This window comes from Penicillium angulare (assembly GCF_028827245.1).
Source record: "Penicillium angulare strain IBT 27051 chromosome Unknown utg000007l_segment0_segment0, whole genome shotgun sequence".
In the NCBI taxonomy this organism is placed as follows: Eukaryota; Fungi; Ascomycota; class Eurotiomycetes; order Eurotiales; family Aspergillaceae; genus Penicillium; species Penicillium angulare.
Window position 1 is genome coordinate 810,866 of NW_026623166.1, and position 16,130 is coordinate 826,995.

General features: G+C 47.0%; 9 protein-coding genes across 9 annotated transcripts; 5 read left to right on the forward strand and 4 right to left on the reverse strand.

Annotated features, from left to right (window-relative positions):
* Nucleotides 1–565: 565 nt before the first annotated feature.
* N7478_009568 (uncharacterized protein) lies at nucleotides 566–1,066 on the reverse strand (the record flags this gene model as incomplete). The annotated part of the gene is made up of 1 exon (XM_056925782.1): nucleotides 566–1,066. The coding sequence occupies one exon, from the start codon at nucleotides 1,064–1,066 to the stop codon at nucleotides 566–568; it is 501 nt and encodes a 166-aa protein (XP_056775152.1).
* A 1,670-nt stretch (nucleotides 1,067–2,736) lies between these two features.
* Nucleotides 2,737–3,321, reverse strand: N7478_009569 (DASH complex subunit SPC19; the record flags this gene model as incomplete). Its single annotated transcript, XM_056925783.1, has 2 exons — nucleotides 2,737–3,129; nucleotides 3,190–3,321. The coding sequence occupies 2 exons, from the start codon at nucleotides 3,319–3,321 to the stop codon at nucleotides 2,737–2,739; spliced, it is 525 nt and encodes a 174-aa protein (XP_056775153.1).
* A 340-nt stretch (nucleotides 3,322–3,661) lies between these two features.
* On the reverse strand, nucleotides 3,662–3,865 carry N7478_009570 (uncharacterized protein; the record flags this gene model as incomplete). The annotated part of the gene is made up of 1 exon (XM_056925784.1): nucleotides 3,662–3,865. One exon carries the CDS (start codon nucleotides 3,863–3,865, stop codon nucleotides 3,662–3,664), a length of 204 nt encoding a protein of 67 aa, XP_056775154.1.
* A 922-nt stretch (nucleotides 3,866–4,787) lies between these two features.
* Nucleotides 4,788–5,318, forward strand: N7478_009571 (mitochondrial 37S ribosomal protein uS14m; the record flags this gene model as incomplete). The annotated part of the gene is made up of 3 exons (XM_056925785.1): nucleotides 4,788–4,906; nucleotides 5,016–5,187; nucleotides 5,256–5,318. 3 exons carry the CDS (start codon nucleotides 4,788–4,790, stop codon nucleotides 5,316–5,318), a joined length of 354 nt encoding a protein of 117 aa, XP_056775155.1.
* Nucleotides 5,319–5,713: 395 nt separating this feature from the next.
* On the forward strand, nucleotides 5,714–7,310 carry N7478_009572 (uncharacterized protein; the record flags this gene model as incomplete). Its single annotated transcript, XM_056925786.1, has 4 exons — nucleotides 5,714–5,781; nucleotides 5,850–5,965; nucleotides 6,026–6,565; nucleotides 6,646–7,310. 4 exons carry the CDS (start codon nucleotides 5,714–5,716, stop codon nucleotides 7,308–7,310), a joined length of 1,389 nt encoding a protein of 462 aa, XP_056775156.1.
* Nucleotides 7,311–9,399: 2,089 nt separating this feature from the next.
* N7478_009573 (allantoinase alX) lies at nucleotides 9,400–10,981 on the forward strand (the record flags this gene model as incomplete). The annotated part of the gene is made up of 2 exons (XM_056925787.1): nucleotides 9,400–9,897; nucleotides 9,962–10,981. The coding sequence occupies 2 exons, from the start codon at nucleotides 9,400–9,402 to the stop codon at nucleotides 10,979–10,981; spliced, it is 1,518 nt and encodes a 505-aa protein (XP_056775157.1).
* A 361-nt stretch (nucleotides 10,982–11,342) lies between these two features.
* N7478_009574 (TMEM199/VMA12 family protein) lies at nucleotides 11,343–12,416 on the reverse strand (the record flags this gene model as incomplete). Its single annotated transcript, XM_056925788.1, has 2 exons — nucleotides 11,343–12,020; nucleotides 12,147–12,416. The coding sequence occupies 2 exons, from the start codon at nucleotides 12,414–12,416 to the stop codon at nucleotides 11,343–11,345; spliced, it is 948 nt and encodes a 315-aa protein (XP_056775158.1).
* Nucleotides 12,417–12,591: 175 nt separating this feature from the next.
* N7478_009575 (tubulin-binding prefolding complex subunit PAC10) lies at nucleotides 12,592–13,502 on the forward strand (the record flags this gene model as incomplete). The annotated part of the gene is made up of 4 exons (XM_056925789.1): nucleotides 12,592–12,614; nucleotides 12,764–13,004; nucleotides 13,090–13,323; nucleotides 13,395–13,502. 4 exons carry the CDS (start codon nucleotides 12,592–12,594, stop codon nucleotides 13,500–13,502), a joined length of 606 nt encoding a protein of 201 aa, XP_056775159.1.
* A 1,554-nt stretch (nucleotides 13,503–15,056) lies between these two features.
* On the forward strand, nucleotides 15,057–15,317 carry N7478_009576 (uncharacterized protein; the record flags this gene model as incomplete). The annotated part of the gene is made up of 1 exon (XM_056925790.1): nucleotides 15,057–15,317. One exon carries the CDS (start codon nucleotides 15,057–15,059, stop codon nucleotides 15,315–15,317), a length of 261 nt encoding a protein of 86 aa, XP_056775160.1.
* Between the last annotated feature and the right edge of the window lie 813 nt (nucleotides 15,318–16,130).

The window sequence follows — 16,130 nt, forward strand, 5'->3', positions numbered from 1 at the left end:
ATTATGACATAAATTCAACCAAGTGCTTATGGTTTGATTTATAGATGAATCCATCATGATGATTGTAAAAATTCTATTAAAGCATTACTATGAACTCTATGGATGGCCCTTTTACAAACGCATCTCAAGTTTTTTTTTAAGGTCTTTACCAGCCAATACGAGTAGATTATATGATCGACTTGGATTGGAATAGAATAAAGGCACATATGCACCTCATGTGTAAGATATCGTGGGATCATCCGCATTGATGAGTGGAGTAGACAGTATAGTACGGGCGACGATAGCGGCCCTCAGCGGCTAATATTACCGCCCATCTGTATTATAGGAAAAATCATCTTCTCATCAAATTATGTATAACAATCAACACAACTGAAAGCAGTAAATGGCTTTCCAGTGTTTACAATCTATGGATAGACAATCTAGCCTCATCTTCCTTACTCAGTGGTAGAATTTCCAGCAATGTCACTAAAAATATCTATCAACTGTACTACCGCCTCGAAAGCTAACCAGGGCGATTCGAAAGCTAGAAATTGGAATTAAGTAAACAAAGTAGCATTGAAAAGTTTCAACCCCAATTAAAATAGCCTACAAACTCCAAAGCAACAGGAATAGTTACCAATATAATAGTGCTCAGCAGGCCAATGCTACGCTCATCCCAAGAGGCGCCTGTGGTACCAATCGGAGGGTTTACCGGGTCCAAATCAGTCTCCCCATCAAGATAAAGACCATAGGCCTCCCAAAGATCATCAACACTGCGACCATATATAGCCCTCCAGGTGTCAGGCTGCTTCCTACCACAAAGAAAGGATCTATCTTCGCCGTCCCTATGATAACCAATTTTTCCGATTTGAGCATTCAACAATCCAATGGCCCCAGAACCAACACCTACCCGGTCGATCCATTCAAGGAAATATGCAGTCGCCATATATCCTGCATCCCAGTTATCTGCGCGCTCAGATGATCGACTCGGACGAGGTCCATACTCGGGCATAGGTTCACCAGCCATAAGGGGGACATAGTCCGCGATCCCTTCTAAAAGGCCGCGCGGAGCGGGGGCATGACACATAATGCCAGCTTTTTTCAATATTTTGTATCCTAGACTCATATCCCTGATTCCGTTTTGCAAAGCATGAACCATTTCATGAGTTAATGTGCTTCTAAGTATACGGAGCATAGAATATTTAGTTCGTCTTTTTGTGATTCCTTCGAATGTACTGGGACTGAAATATATATCGACGGCATTCTGAGTCTCTAAATTTGTAAACACTGTATAGGCAGCAATGTCAGGTCTCTGCTTGTCAAGATAGCCATTTTCTCCTACGTGAAAAATGATATGGGGAGTATTTGGATACTTGGGAGTGAATAAGGGTCTTGGCTGGGTTGGCTTATTAGGACCATTGAGGAAACTGTATACTGGAGATGTGTAGAGCCACTGATGAATGTCTCTCAGGGATTTTGGCACCATCGAACGAATCTCTTCCTTCATTTTGTCGCAAACTGGATTTGAGGGTGAGCAGTAGTTTAGGTAATGTACCTTGACCTGCAGAGGTGGTGCTTCTACCTGAGAAACCGGAGTTAGAACATTTCGATAACGAGAGAGCGACTTGCAGGCTACTGATGATGTTAGCGAGGTATTTGACGGAAGACAAAATGTGTCAACAAAAGACTCCAAGGGGCTCTCAGCAAAAGAGGAGATTGGCTTGGTGGGAAGGCTTGTTAGATTGTTAGTGGTAGTTCTGGGGGCATTGTTCATATATTCGGTGGCTGCTTTTTTGAAGGAATACAAGCCTGATAGGCCCAGAAGGGTCAGGCAAAAAGTAAGACGCTGCATTTTCGCGGGAATTAATCTCTAGAAGTAATGTTCGTTTCGTGGGCTAGGTGATCTCTGTCGATGCACTCTTGGGATGACTTGAGAATGGGGAATATGATCGTTTAAATACTGTGGGCGGATCTTAAATAGACATTTGAGCATGATTTATTCATAGTATGTTGTTCAAAGGAACAATGAATATAACCTATAGACAGATAATTTGAGGAACCGCTCTCAAGACTCGATCAATGGAGGCTGAAAGGTCATTGTGACGGTTCTAAATTTAGGCCGTTGTGTTCCGCACGAGAAACAAACGAACAATGGTCCCAAAATTAGCTCAGTAGGCCAGAATAGGACTTCATGAATAGATAAACAATGGCTTTGCCGTCGAGTTTGGCTTCCTATCCTCTTGAGGCGATAGTCAGCCGATTGCCAGCAATGAACAGAGGTTCCATTGAAGTCTCCGACGAAATATTCGCTGACTCAAAGCTCCATGGCCATGAATTGATTCCATAGAAGATGCACGTCGAAGAGATGCAATTTGAAAGACGAACCACTGGCCGCCGATGAAGTGTTCAAGTCAATCCCAGAGAGGTGATCGCACTGAGCGTCCCAGGTTAGGGGATTGTTGGGAAGAGTTTTCAGCCAATTTGTTGAAACAAGAGCATTGTGTGATGCTCACAATGGGTAAATGTTCCTTTCAGAGCCCCTGGCCAAGGTGGCACCGGGGGAAGTTTCATGTATTAATAGCTGGGATGAGCCCCTGGTTGTTCAATGGTCTCTCCAGTTACAGGTCACCCAACTTATGATGAATTCGGCGATGATCGTTTTTGATTGATATGGAGCAGCATAGTTTTGATACCGTGACATCGTCAAGGTATCGCCAGCATCCTTAAATCGGACTGATTAATTCTGAAGGTCCAAGATCACTGTGCAGCCATGCTCTTTCTCAATTGTCGCTGACGCTGAGTACTTTGCAACTCCAGTCTTTCAACAGCATACTTGAGGCGCTCCTTCTTCTGGATCAATCGACGTAGCTCCGCAGCCTTGGAGGCTGCATTGCTTGTTGATCCCGCCAGTTGACCCCGCATCGAAGCGCTCTGTGCCTGGGCGCGCGAAGCTGAAGATCGGTTTTCCGGTTGTGAAGACATGCGCCCTTCCTGAAGTTCACACTTAGCTTTCAGGCCTTGCTCACGGCGGGCTAGCTTTTCGACGTGGTTCGATGCGAGGGAGAGTAAGTGGGCGATGCTGGGTGAGATTTCGTCTGAAAGAGATTGCTGTGCTTCTCGTAGGGTAGGTTCGGGTAGAAGCTCAAAATGCTATATTCATGAGTCAGATCAGACGTTGAATGGATTCAATTTATGGTAGTCGTCGCTTACCCGCGTGGTTTGAAGGACCCTGCAAAGGCGGGGGAAATCACTAACGCCCTCATCGAGGGTGGAGATGGAATTATCAAGTAATTGTAGTGACGACTGGAGGGAAGACACAGAGGAAGCGAGTGATGAAGCCATTTTGCAGAAATTCGAGAGGCTGATACTATTCCTCGGGCTCCTCAAAGAATAAGTTCAAATGCGGTCTCGGTCTTCCAAAGCTTGAGGTTCATCAAAGAGTAAACAAGTCGGGACTGATCGGGTAAAGCGGCCAGAGCGCCAAGCCTAAAGCGGCATGGCGTGTCAGACCGGGCAAACTCCAACTTCACCTCTCCTCATTCTTCCTGCATCATCTCCCCCGCGAACCCCAATTCCATATCCTTCGCATCATCTACCACCATGTCTCTCCTCGGAAAGAAGTTCCCCGGTCTTCTGGGTAAGTTCAACCTGAAAATTACGCCCCGATCAAGCAGGCGCACCACTAGAACTGGCCACTAACACACTGTTTCACAGGCAAGCCCATGACCCCCTTCTTCGCTGCCGGTACGCTCCAAATGAACTCTCCAGTCTTCTCTTCTGACCTGGAACCGAACTCGCTGTCGAATTCGCTTGTCGACGGCGATCGTTGACCCAGGTCCCCCGCTCCGGAAACATGTTCTGACCTAGTCTCCTTTCCAGGTGTCATTGTCCTTTACGGCGTCAACTCTCTCCAGAACGCCCTGTCCAACAGTGAGTCCCCCAGCCGCCGAAGATCGTAAAAGATATATGGCCATGTGTATTGGAACAGTGGAATGGTGGTTTTTGCGCAACGCCTGTTTCCGATACCGGTCTAGCTCTTCACCGAATACAATCGGCTAACTTTCAACCTTTCCAGCCGCCGAGTTCAAGAACGACCCCCGCAACCCCAACGCTGGCAAGGCCGACCACTAAATCAGTCTTCGACAATGAGCTGTGCGATGCCACCGGGTGTGGTGTGAAGCAGGAGTGAGGCGAGCTAATGACCGCGGAGATGTGAATGGAAATAGCTCTAGGCATTCAGTGTCGGCTCACTAATTTGTGTTTACGTTTCTGGGCAGTTTGCCCTCTGTCCAAGCATATAGAATATACCCTACAGGGTGACTTGGATCAATTCACAAGCTGTACCACTACTGATTGAGAAATCCGGGATAATCGGCCTTATGGCTGCATGGTGCTTGACCATCCCAACTACCGTAGGCTTCTGGCTCCGCAAATCTGATGGAGCCTGCGTAATCTGGAGATATCGTATTCGCTATAAGGTGATCTCGGGAAAGAAATTACCGTCTAGCGATTTGGCAAACACCACCGTGGCACCGGTCGCTCGACGCACATGTAAGCTTCAAAGGTCCTCCAGGTGCCTATTATACCTATTGGCATCTAATATCACGTCTTAGCGCAATAAACACCAAATAAAATACGTAGTATATACTTCCTTTAACATAGCCTTGGAGGACTCCATTTGGTGGGAATCTGGCAGGTACGCGCTAAACCCAATTAGGAGTTTTCACCATTCCGCCTGGCAAGATATCGCGATCTTCTCCGTCTTCTCCAGCTCCCCAACTTTTGCACAAAAGCCACATCACATCACAATGTCAAAGGCAGCCTCACTATTCCACCCCAAGAGGTTGAACCTCTCTGGTTTCGTCAACACCCGCGTCATCCGTGACAACAACAAGCGCATGGCCGTTGAGCAGCACGAACCCGAACGGTAAGAAGCTCTTCATGAGGAACTCGAGCCAGAACCTACTGGGCAATATCCCCTGTGGTCTATCGATTCAGCGAGCCTAAACTGATGCTTTCTCTCTTCTGTCGAACAGCCAAGCCCTCCGCTACATGATCCGCAATACCTCGCTTCCAGGCCGTGTCCGCGCGCAGGCCCAGCTCCAACTTTCTCAGATGCACTCCTACACTCGTCCGACACAGGTTAAGAACCGCTGTGTGGCATCTGGCCACGTTCGAAGTGTGTTCCGGGACTTCAGAATCAACCGAGTGAGTCGAATTGGTCCTTTCGGGGTTATCTACATGAAACAGGTTGGCTAATGAGGCTCTTTTCACAGTTCCAATTCCGTATGCAGGCTCTTTCTGGTCAACTGCCTGGAGTCAAGAAGGCCAGTTGGTAATTGGGATTGTATAAAATATGGGGTTGATCTGAAATGTTTGGGTTTGGCGGCGTTAAGCTTGTACGCTTCGATTGAAGCTTGTATAGTATAGTGTGCATATAGCATTTTGCATTCTCTCCATCTACCTTTCACTACTTATCTTCGGAAGAGACTTTTAGTCAAATTGTATTTTGAGATTTTTAGTCTCGTACACAAAATTTGCCCACCTGCGTTGCTGATAAAACATTTCCCTCAAAGACAGAGTCCCTCTCTTACTTGATCTTTTCTTTCCTTGAAACCTGTTTCTCATCTTCCTTTCTTTAACCCACCCAGCATCATCTTCTATCACTCAATCGTCTTACTCTATTCTCATCACAGCAAGTCACCACATACACACTATCTACCCCGCGGTCAATATGTATGTCTACCGCAACAAAGATCTACCCCAAGATCCATCTTTCCCATCAGATCTCAAGGAACTGGGGTAGGTACAGCCGACAGCAACTGATAGCATGAGCACTTGAAACATCACTGATGATTTACAACACCTAGATATTTCATCAGTGACAAGGATCAAATCCGTCGGATCGCCAACCCAGAGGAAGGCTTCATATTCAAGATCAACCGAAATGAGCGCTTCAACATCGTACAACGGGAAGCTATGAATGGTTAGAGCCCTCGAGTGCCACTTGAAAAGGAAAGTGAAGCAAACTAACACAGAAGTCTAGACTGCATCCGCGAAATCGTCGCGGAGCGTCTCACTGATGCTGGGCTGAAAATCCTCCCTCTCCCACTCGACACGGAACTAGACGAGGCCCATGTCCCAATCCTAGTCTCCAAGGAATTTCATGAGAAGCCTCGCATCATCCTCTACCTCGGCGAACCGAACCAAGACCTTGGCATATTCGCTTACCGTGCCATCCATGAAGGGATCAGCTTCGGTTCAGCAGTTAACTTGACCAAGGCCGCGTTGGTAGACAAAAATGTCGGTCTCATAATCGGCAACACAGGTCAATTGATCTGGCACAATGAGTCTGTACGTGCCGTAACCCATCAGACCTGGCAAGCTATCCCTCGCCCCTTCGCAAATTGGGGCCAGGCCACAACAAGCTTGCGCAACAAGATCCCCGGCCACCACAACTGGGACCAGCATGTCCAATACATCTTTGAGAAGGTACTATGGCCCAAAGTAGGAAAAGAGACCAGCATCGATATTATCGGAATGTCAGAGGGTGGACATGCAGCCGTCAAATATCTCCAGAAAGACTGTAAGTATCTACTTATTCTCATTTAAGACGAGACGACAACTCGTCAGTTCAGGTTTCAGTTTCACTAATACATCTGATAGGGCACGTCTGGAAACCATACATTTCCGGCATAGCTCTCGCTGATCCACAGCAAACCACATACTGTGACATTGACATGGGCATGCTTACGGATCCGCAATCCTTTACTTCATTTCTTGCCTCGCGATGCCGGGCGTACATTCTTTCCGCGGAGCCTGTTGGAACTCCCCAGCCTGGCTATCGGACTTACGGCTGCAACTGCTATTCTTCGGGGGAGAATCTCAATACCGAATGCATTATTCCTGCAGCGTGGGAGAACATTCTTGCTTGGCTAAATGAAATTGACAAGAACCCTGAATATTCCGAGCATGTCATGTTGTGCGACGAGGACATGGATGAGGCGATGCTTCGTGAATTGGAAGAGCAGGCGAAAAATGAGCTTACGGGTGAGGCTGCTGAGATTGAGTGGCTGCGGGTAATAGGTGATGCAGCTGCAGCTGAAAGGGACGGTAAAAGGGCCGCTGAAAAGGAAGCTGAAGCTGAGGAAGAAGCCAAGACCAAGGATGTCCAGGAGGAACATGATGATGAGGTAGAAAATCTGGGGGATTACTATGAGCAGATGAAACCACTCGAGATCGTTGGCACTGATGCTAAGGTCAAGGGTGTCGAGGAAGATGGCACGGTGGAGAATCTGGGAGATGTTTCCGAAGAGATGAAAAAAGCTTGAGGTTGTTGATAGTGCTGCAGCATGATGATGCAGCATATGCAGCCCTGGAGGTATGCGGCAATCTTTGCTGTGGGGTTTATTCTGGCGGTCAAGATTGAGTAGTCTAGTTCCCTCCAGAGGATGATATCTTCACCCATGCGTATCCTCTAGTGCGATAGGGCAAGTTTGAGCAATAAGTTGCAATCAAGAATGAATTTGAAATTGTTGAAACTGAATATACAGGGTATAATAGTAGGCGTATATGCTCATTCTTAACTCTCATATAGAAGCACGGTTAGTTGGAATACTTGGATAGGCCAGTACTCATTAGTATGTGCTTCACTCCAGGGGGCGGAAATAGAGATATCAGTCGTCCATACTAGGCATCTATTATGCTCTATGTTCCCAAAGCGCAGCCAGTCTTGGTAGAGATCCAATTGGTTAAGACATCTCGCCATATATCTCGGTATCTGTTCCATAAGGTCATAAACAGCCCATGATTAGTATAGATGGCCCCTCAACAACCGGAACAATCAGAACTGTATTCGATGTCCATTAACTTGCAGTCATATTAAGCACTGAGCGATGTGGATATGTTTGAGTGCTGATCGGTCAGTTGTGGCCAACAGTTGGCGAGGGATGGCGCAATCAGCGAGGATTCCGATCCTTGATTTGGTGGTGACACGCCACGGACAATGTACCTCTACCTGATACGTATGATACGCTGCAAACCCTGCAGAATTCCAAGAAATCCATTCTTTCCTCTTTATTATTCTTGCCTCTGTTTTGACGTTCACGTTCACATTCATGTTGATCATCGCGGCCATGACTGTTGAATTCGATCATCAAAGAGGGGAGTGGAGAAGCGCGAGTATAGCACAATGTACAGTATACACAGCCCCTCATTTATCGGAGACCGCCGCGGAAAGCAACGATCACGTTAGCAAAAGAAAACCAAATCCAAAACCAAATCCCATCTGAAATCAGAAGAGGGGCAGAAGCCGAGACAAAAAAAAAAAAGACAAAAAGGTCATAGGTTCAAGTTCAAGCGCAATTCGGAGAAGTGACTGAAAAAGTCTGATCTGTTCAGTTTCGATCGAGTAAGAAAAAGAAAGCCCCGGAACGACACGGGGAGTTTGGGGAGTTTTGATCGAGTAAGGGTTGTTGATAAAGGATCTCCGGCATCCAGTGATAAGCCCGAGACTGGCGATGCCCGAACATTTTGAACTGCTGATTCCCACTTTGACTGCTACGCCTGTCGGAGGTGCCCGATACTAGTTCTCTCGGCCTTTGCTAGCCGATTCGCCTTGTGATTCGAGGTTTTTTTTTTTTCTTTATCTTGCGGTGTACCATGGTTGACACCCTCTAATCCACCCAATGGACGCAACATGGCGAAAACCGATAATAACTGTGCATACATGTACATGTTAGGGGAAGTCATGTAGGATTAACCAGTGTTTGTACACCGTGTTTTCCCCTCCCGATAGGGCAAAGGTGAAGGTATTCACCGAATCATCTGGAGGGTTGAGGGGCCTTGCAGGTTGTATACGGGAGCTGACTGGCTCGTGTCGCCGCGGGTTTAGCCACTGATTTGCCAATTATCGAGTAATCGCAACAACGTTCATGTACTCGGAACAATATCGGATGGGTCTCCCCAGTGTGGGTATCTTCAACTCTCTCCCATTTCTTTAACCGCTTGAGTTTTCCATAGAGGGGGGCAATGGTGGGTCGCTGTTCCCCGGTCCCCCTCAGAGAATAAGAAATTTATAAATTTCAGGGCCAGAACTCCGTTATTTATATCTCCCTTCCCTAGAACCCTTATCTTTTCTATCCTCCCCCCCCTCCTTCAGATAAGTTTCTTTTTATATCTTATATCTTATTTTTTTTTTTGCTTTTTACGTGGCTTGGCTGTCTATCTTATCCGATCCTATTCATTGGCCACCTTATCTACATTTTATATACTAGTCGAACTAGTTTCATATCTTCGGCGCTCTCCTACTCCTTCACCCCGCTACCGTCAGACGAGCTGTTTGGGATATCCTATACTTAGGCCTGCAAAGCAAGAAGAAGCAAAAAAGAATCTACAGCAAGCCCCCTTGGACTAGCTATTATGGCGACAGCTAACATCCCCTCGATTGCCGTGGTGGCTTCATCCCGTGCTGTTATCTCCGGCCGTTTGACCTCTGCTACAATTGTCATTTCCCGAACTACCGGAAAGATTACCGCCGTATTTGATTCCGTGATTCCTTCTTCTGAGTTCCCTCAGGGTACACCTTATACCGACTACTCACCTTATGTGCTTTTGCCTGGTCTCGTCGATGCTCATGTTCATCTGAATGAACCCGGCCGCACAGAATGGGAGGGCTTCTACACTGGCACTCAAGCTGCTGCCTTTGGCGGTGTTACCACCGTTATTGATATGCCTTTGAATGCTATCCCTCCCACTACTACTGTAGCGGGTCTGAAGGAGAAGCTCGATGCTGCCCAGGGCAAGTGCTGGGTTGATGTTGGCTTTTACGGTGGTATTATCCCCGGTAACGCTGGCGAACTAAAGGGTCTCGTGAATGAGGGTGTTCGTGGTTTCAAAGGATTCCTGATTGACAGTGGTGTAAGTAATCAGTCACATCATATTAATTACCTATCCCGCCATTTATCTAATCGTTGTCCAATAGGTTGATGAGTTCCCTGCTGTGGGCAAATTGGATATCGAAAAAGCTATGGCTGAATTAGCTGATGAGCCTACAACGCTCATGTTCCATGCTGAAATGGTCCCACCCATCACCAAGTCCGTGGGCGATGAGGTCCAATCCTCTGATCCACCAGCTGCCCCAGCTGGTCCTCTTGAGGCTTACTCGACCTTCTTGGCCTCCCGACCCTCAGAGTTTGAAACATGCGCCGTTGAGAGTATCTTGTCAATGGCCCACATCGCTCCTAACCTCCAATTGCACATTGTCCATCTCTCCGCCATGGAAGCCATTCCTCTCCTGCGCGAAGCCCGTGCCCGAGGCGTGAAGGTCACTGCCGAGACCTGCTTCCACTATCTGTCCTTGGCTGCTGAGCAGGTCCGTGACGGTGATACACGCCACAAGTGTTGCCCACCTATTCGCTCCCAACTGAACCAGGACGGTCTATGGGCCGAGCTTGAGAAACACACCGGTGACGGTGTCATCAAGACCGTCGTCTCCGACCACTCCCCCTGCACTCCCGATCTGAAGCAGCTCCCCTCCCACATCGCCGGCGCTATCAAGGGTGGCAAGGAAGAGAAGGGTGACTTCTTCTCCGCCTGGGGTGGTATCTCCTCCGTTGGCCTGGGACTACCCATTCTCTGGACTGAATTGAGCCGCCGTAAGGGTCTGACCCCCTCCCCTGATGATGTGAACACCAGGAACTCCCTGCAAGACGTTGTCCGCCTCTGCTGTGCCAACACTGCTGCTCAAGTCGGTCTCGAGTCTCACAAAGGTGACCTCCGTCCCGGTTTTGATGCCGATATCTGTGTCTTCGATGACGCCGCCGAGTGGACCGTTGAGCCTAGCACTATGCTCTTCCGTAACAAGTGCTCTCCTTACCAGGGCCGCACTCTCCGCGGTATGGTCCGTGAGACCTGGCTGCGTGGTGAGCGTATTTTCAGCCGTCAAGATAACTTCGGCGACAAGGCACCTGCTGGCAAGCTTCTTCTCGAGAAACGGGTTTGATTGATTTCATTCACTCTTCGTCTTTTTTCTCTTTCTCTCTTCTTTCTTTCACAAGCCTTTTGCATCTCCTTTGTCTCCGCTTGGGACAAGTTGACTCTTCGGCAGCCATTTTCCGTCGTCGTCTCGTCTATACTTCACAGTTCTTTTTTGTCAAACCTCCTGCATCTCGGTCTCGGTCTTCCGCTGCGACGAGCATACTAATGACTGACCAGCATTCATACCCGTTAGAGTAATGACAGCGCGTTGTAGCTTTAGCATAGAAATTCAACAAAAAGTGTTAATATTGATCTTGAATCCAACCGAAATGGGTATAATACTTAGTATACATAAATAAACAAGAGCGTAGAATCTTTAAACCAAACTAAGAGTTTTTCTCATGAACCTTCACCTCCTCCAACTTATCCTTCTGTCCCTCCTGCTCCTGCTCCTGCTCCTGCTCTTGCTCTTGCTCCCTCTCCCACTTCTCCCTCACCCTCCTCCTCATCCCCCCATTAACCCCCTTCCCCCAAATCTCCTCTTTCTCCCCAACAACCCTCTCCACTTTATCCCCATCCCCATCATCATCCCCAAAAGATCCCAGGACAACCTTCTCCTCCTTCCTCCCCCTCTCCACCCTCCTAGCCTCCTCCACCTTCCCAAGATAAAGCCCATACAAAAACGACTCCGCAACAGCAACACTCAAGGCAGCAATAAACGAAATCAAAACCCTAACAGCCTGCGATGCTCCCACCCCCTCATACCGATCATGAATACTAACCGACGACGTGGTCCAGGACGTAAACACCTGGGCCAGAATACGCGGCATATAGAAGCTTCCCAACGCCCAGTATACGGCGAATCCGGTAATAACGACAGAAAGAAAGATATTAAGGACCAAGGAAGGTGTAAGTGTGTCTTCTGTTTCTTCGCCGTTTAGGCCGTGGGCTTGTTGGTCTGCGTATTCGGGGAGAGGGGTGTAGTTTGGGTTTAGGAGGCGTTGGTATGCTTGTTTTTCGGCTAGGGCTTGTAGACGGGCTTTTGAGGCGAGGTATTCGGGTGTCTGGATGAGATTAGCGAAAAGATACTGTTTTTTTTTTTTTTTTTTTTTTGGAGACAGGCAGTAATGGGGTAAGGTTGCGATTACGATGCGATTGCATGGCATGGCATGAATGATTCGGACACGTACCGGTTCAGGTTTCTTAGGTGATGGCGGAACATAGACCTTCGTGCCTCTTAAAAGCGCACTGAGAATTGTGGGATTCGTATCTGGGACCCCACAATCTACAGGGTCATACTCCGAGTCACTCTGTAAATGCTTCGATAAATGCAGGAGCTGACTGTGTGAGATCGGCCCATGAACATCGATCGTGGTAGGGAGATCAAGTTCTTTCCGTTTGCATTCCGATACAGCCTCCAAAGCCGATCGAATACGATCCGTCGCGACCAGAAGGACCATCGCGAATATTGGAATTATTGATTGTTGCGTGGCTGGCTAGTTTAGCCAGGTGGATGTCATATCATATCGGAGGTGTAGCGGAGAAACGAGCGGAAGAGACTCTGCGGGCAGAAAGATCCAGCAATGCAAGCTCTCCCCACTTTGGGATTCTGCAAACCGCACCCACCACGCAGCCATGGCAGACTCCAAATCAAAGGGGTAAGTATTCCCTGCTCCTATAAATGAAGGATCTATATCCCATCCTTTCCAATTTTTAATTCTCTTTACCCAAACCAAACCGGAACTTGATTCGCTATCCCAATTGTCACGCATCAAAACTCCAACTAACCCCTCCATCCTCTTCACAGCCCGGTAACAACACAAACCAACCCCCGCGGTATCCCCGTTGCGCCTTTTGTCGACGATGTATCCGAATACGTCTCCAACCGCGCAGAGGTTGAGCAAACCCTCCGCCGGTTCCAGGAGATGATCTCCAAATACCAGTATATGGAGGTGAATACCCAGCGCCGGGGCCAGGGACTCCGCGACAAGATCCCAGATATCAAGAAGACATTGGAGATGGTACAATTTCTGAAGCTGCGCAAGGATGTAAGGATATTCTTACCTATTACACTACCTACCCATTGGCATCCTAATACAACGCGTGGATATATACTTACATCATAATTATCAGGCAAACACAGAGACAGACCTCGAAACAAACTTTGAACTCAACGATACCCTCTACGCACGCGCTTCAATCTCCCCAGCCAACACAGAGGAAGTCTACCTCTGGCTTGGAGCTAATGTTATGCTCGCTTACCCGCTCGATGAGGCACAGTCAATGCTGCAGGAGAAGCTTTCGGCTGCGGAGTCAAGTTTGTCTAATTGCGAGGAAGATCTGGAGTTCCTGCGCGAGCAGATTACCGTATGTGACGCCCTTATCTTTACCTTGTGGCTTCAATGTTGGATATTGAATGATGTTAATGATTATTTTAGACATTGGAGGTTGCTACAGCACGTGTTTATAACTGGGATGTGGTGCAACGGCGCAAAGATAAGACCGAAGGGAAAGGAGACGATGAAGAGAAGCCGCGACCTGGTTAAATGTGAAGAGGTGGTATATGATGATTGATATTGAATGTATCTAAGAAATAAAATGGGACGATGTATACCTGTTAGCTGTTTTCGTTTGGGTATTGGGTAAAAAACGGGTGGAACGATAGATTCCACAGGTAATCCAAGAAGTCTACGTGTTTAAAATTGACTCATCAAATATAGTGATATTTTCGAGAATCATAGAATGGCATGTCATAGATGAAGATGCGTCAAAGGGCGTGTCCTTGCGTACTTCCTCCAAAACTACCCTTTTTGGCCTTGTACATAACACCCGGGCATATGCATGTGTATAGCACCTCCCCGATGACTCCCCGATCACTCAAATACCAGATGCATGAGCTTATTATTCCAATTGTATGAATCAATCGTTTCATCTCAAACAACAAATTCCAAATTCATAAAATAGTCCATCTTGCTATAAAGCCGTTGGTGCACACTGTCAGACTGCGTCATATGAAGAACAGGGACGTGACCAAAAGCTCAACCCCTTAATAACCTCATTTATCATTACCGTGGCTAAAAATTTTCTATTCCAAAATTAAACTATTAGCATCTATCTCTACTATCCCCGAAAAGACAATTCACCGTTGAATAACGATCAGACCCGCAATCCGCCGCCAAGTGGGGACAAATCGAGGCTGAAAAAACGCCCCCTTTTCCTTGCTTTATTTTCTCCTACTCGTCACAAACAATACCAAATTGGAACTTGGACATGTCATGGAAATCCAGGAGAAAAGTCTCCTAAGATGGTCCCTCGACATCCTCCTAATAATCATATCTGCACCTCGTTGCCTATCCCCCCTATTCTTCCACACCAATAACTCGGAAGAAAGTTTCCATCAATTTGGAACTCCCTTGCTGCGAAAACGCGCCTTAACTCTCCCACTACCAGAACCAAGTTGGAGACTTTTACGCAAGAAACAAAAGCAAAGAACAGAGAAGCAAGATCAAAGTCGATTTTTCAGTACGCTTCCGCCAGAAATAAGATTACAGATATACAGTCTTGTTCTTGGGAATAAGACTGTTCGTATTTGGGATTCGAAAAATGGACTCCAGCATACGTCGGCTTTGACGGATGATCTTTTGCCGAGATTAATGCGTATTAATGATTGTTTAATGCCAAGATGGGGCCATTGGCGAGATAATGAGCGCATTGTACGCGAAACGGGGAATCTTTCTCTCCTTCTAACGTGTCGAAAAATGTACGTAACCGGAGATATTCCACTTGCACCTACCATCTGCCTGCTTATATGCATACGTGAATGACTAACCAAGAAAACCAGATACTCCGAAGCAATTGATATTCTCTATTCCAGAAATACAATCCGACTTCTAGACAACGACACCCCAGCATTTCAGCTACCGTTCATACTGCAAAATATCTTTCTGCCCGAGAGACTCTGCAAAGTCAGATCACTAGAGATCCCCATTACACTAACTACGATGCAAAAATATCTCCAGTATCATAGAAAAGAGCTCGCGGAATCTTCCGAGTTTTGGACAGATCCACTACCCCAAAATACGTGGGATGTCATTTCTACGATGAAAGATCTACGCAGACTAAGAGTTCGATTCCTATGCAAGTTGGACGTTTATGTTGATGGTGAGGAGGGTTTGCCATCGCCTCTGGAGGCGAATTTGTTGGAGCCCCTGATGAAATTGGACTGGATTCCGGATTTCTCAGTGGAGGTTTCGTGGCCTGCTAGTCAGGAGTCGAAGGAGTTTTTGGAAATTGCGCCGTTTGAGGTGATTAGGGAGTGCGAGGAGGATATAGAGGTGCATTATGAGAAGACTCGGTGGTGAAGACTTGAAATAATTGAAGGAAAGGGAGAAGAACACTTGTCTATACCTAGTTCTCTCGCTTACATACCATGTACGTAAAGTTAATACTCAGGTACTACTTCAAGGGTGGCATCTCTCGAAATATCCATACTATCTTCTAGTGTCACGCCAATAAAGCTTATAATAATCGGGAGGCTCTAGAATGCCACAGTGGAAGCCGCATAATACCTACGAAACCAGGAAGAACCATGTATTAAAGTCTAGAATAGAGCTTAACATCCTAGTACTCAAGTCAGCTCGTGTTTTATGTTACAGCTCACCAACGGATTAGGCCCCCCGCAAAGTAACACGCCAGCCATTTTCAGAGATTATTATTACCCAGGTGTTTCAAGTGTCTGAATCACCACGAGGAAGTATACCTTGCCTAGCTAGAGAAGATATAAAATATTGAAGAACCTTGCGAATCCTGTGGCAAGGGATATGCTCTCCTTCATATATCCAATCAATCCTCAATTACATTTGAGTTGATCTCTACTAGTCCTTTCAAGTTCAAGATGAAATTTCTCACATTTACCCTGTTTGCTGGTACCATTCCTCTTGTGACTGTAAGGCAACTCGGAGCACTGAGCAAAATCCTACCTACCTTTACTAATGAATCCATCCCCAACTGCAGTCCATGGTCACAAGCAACAGCATGCCTCCTATTTATGACCCCGATAGGGTACTATCTTCTCTCGAATCGACTTTACAACAAGTGTCAATATCTGACAATTCTATTTTTAGGAACAACCAGGTGTAAAGGTAGGGAATTACGACGACATTAGACACTGGGAT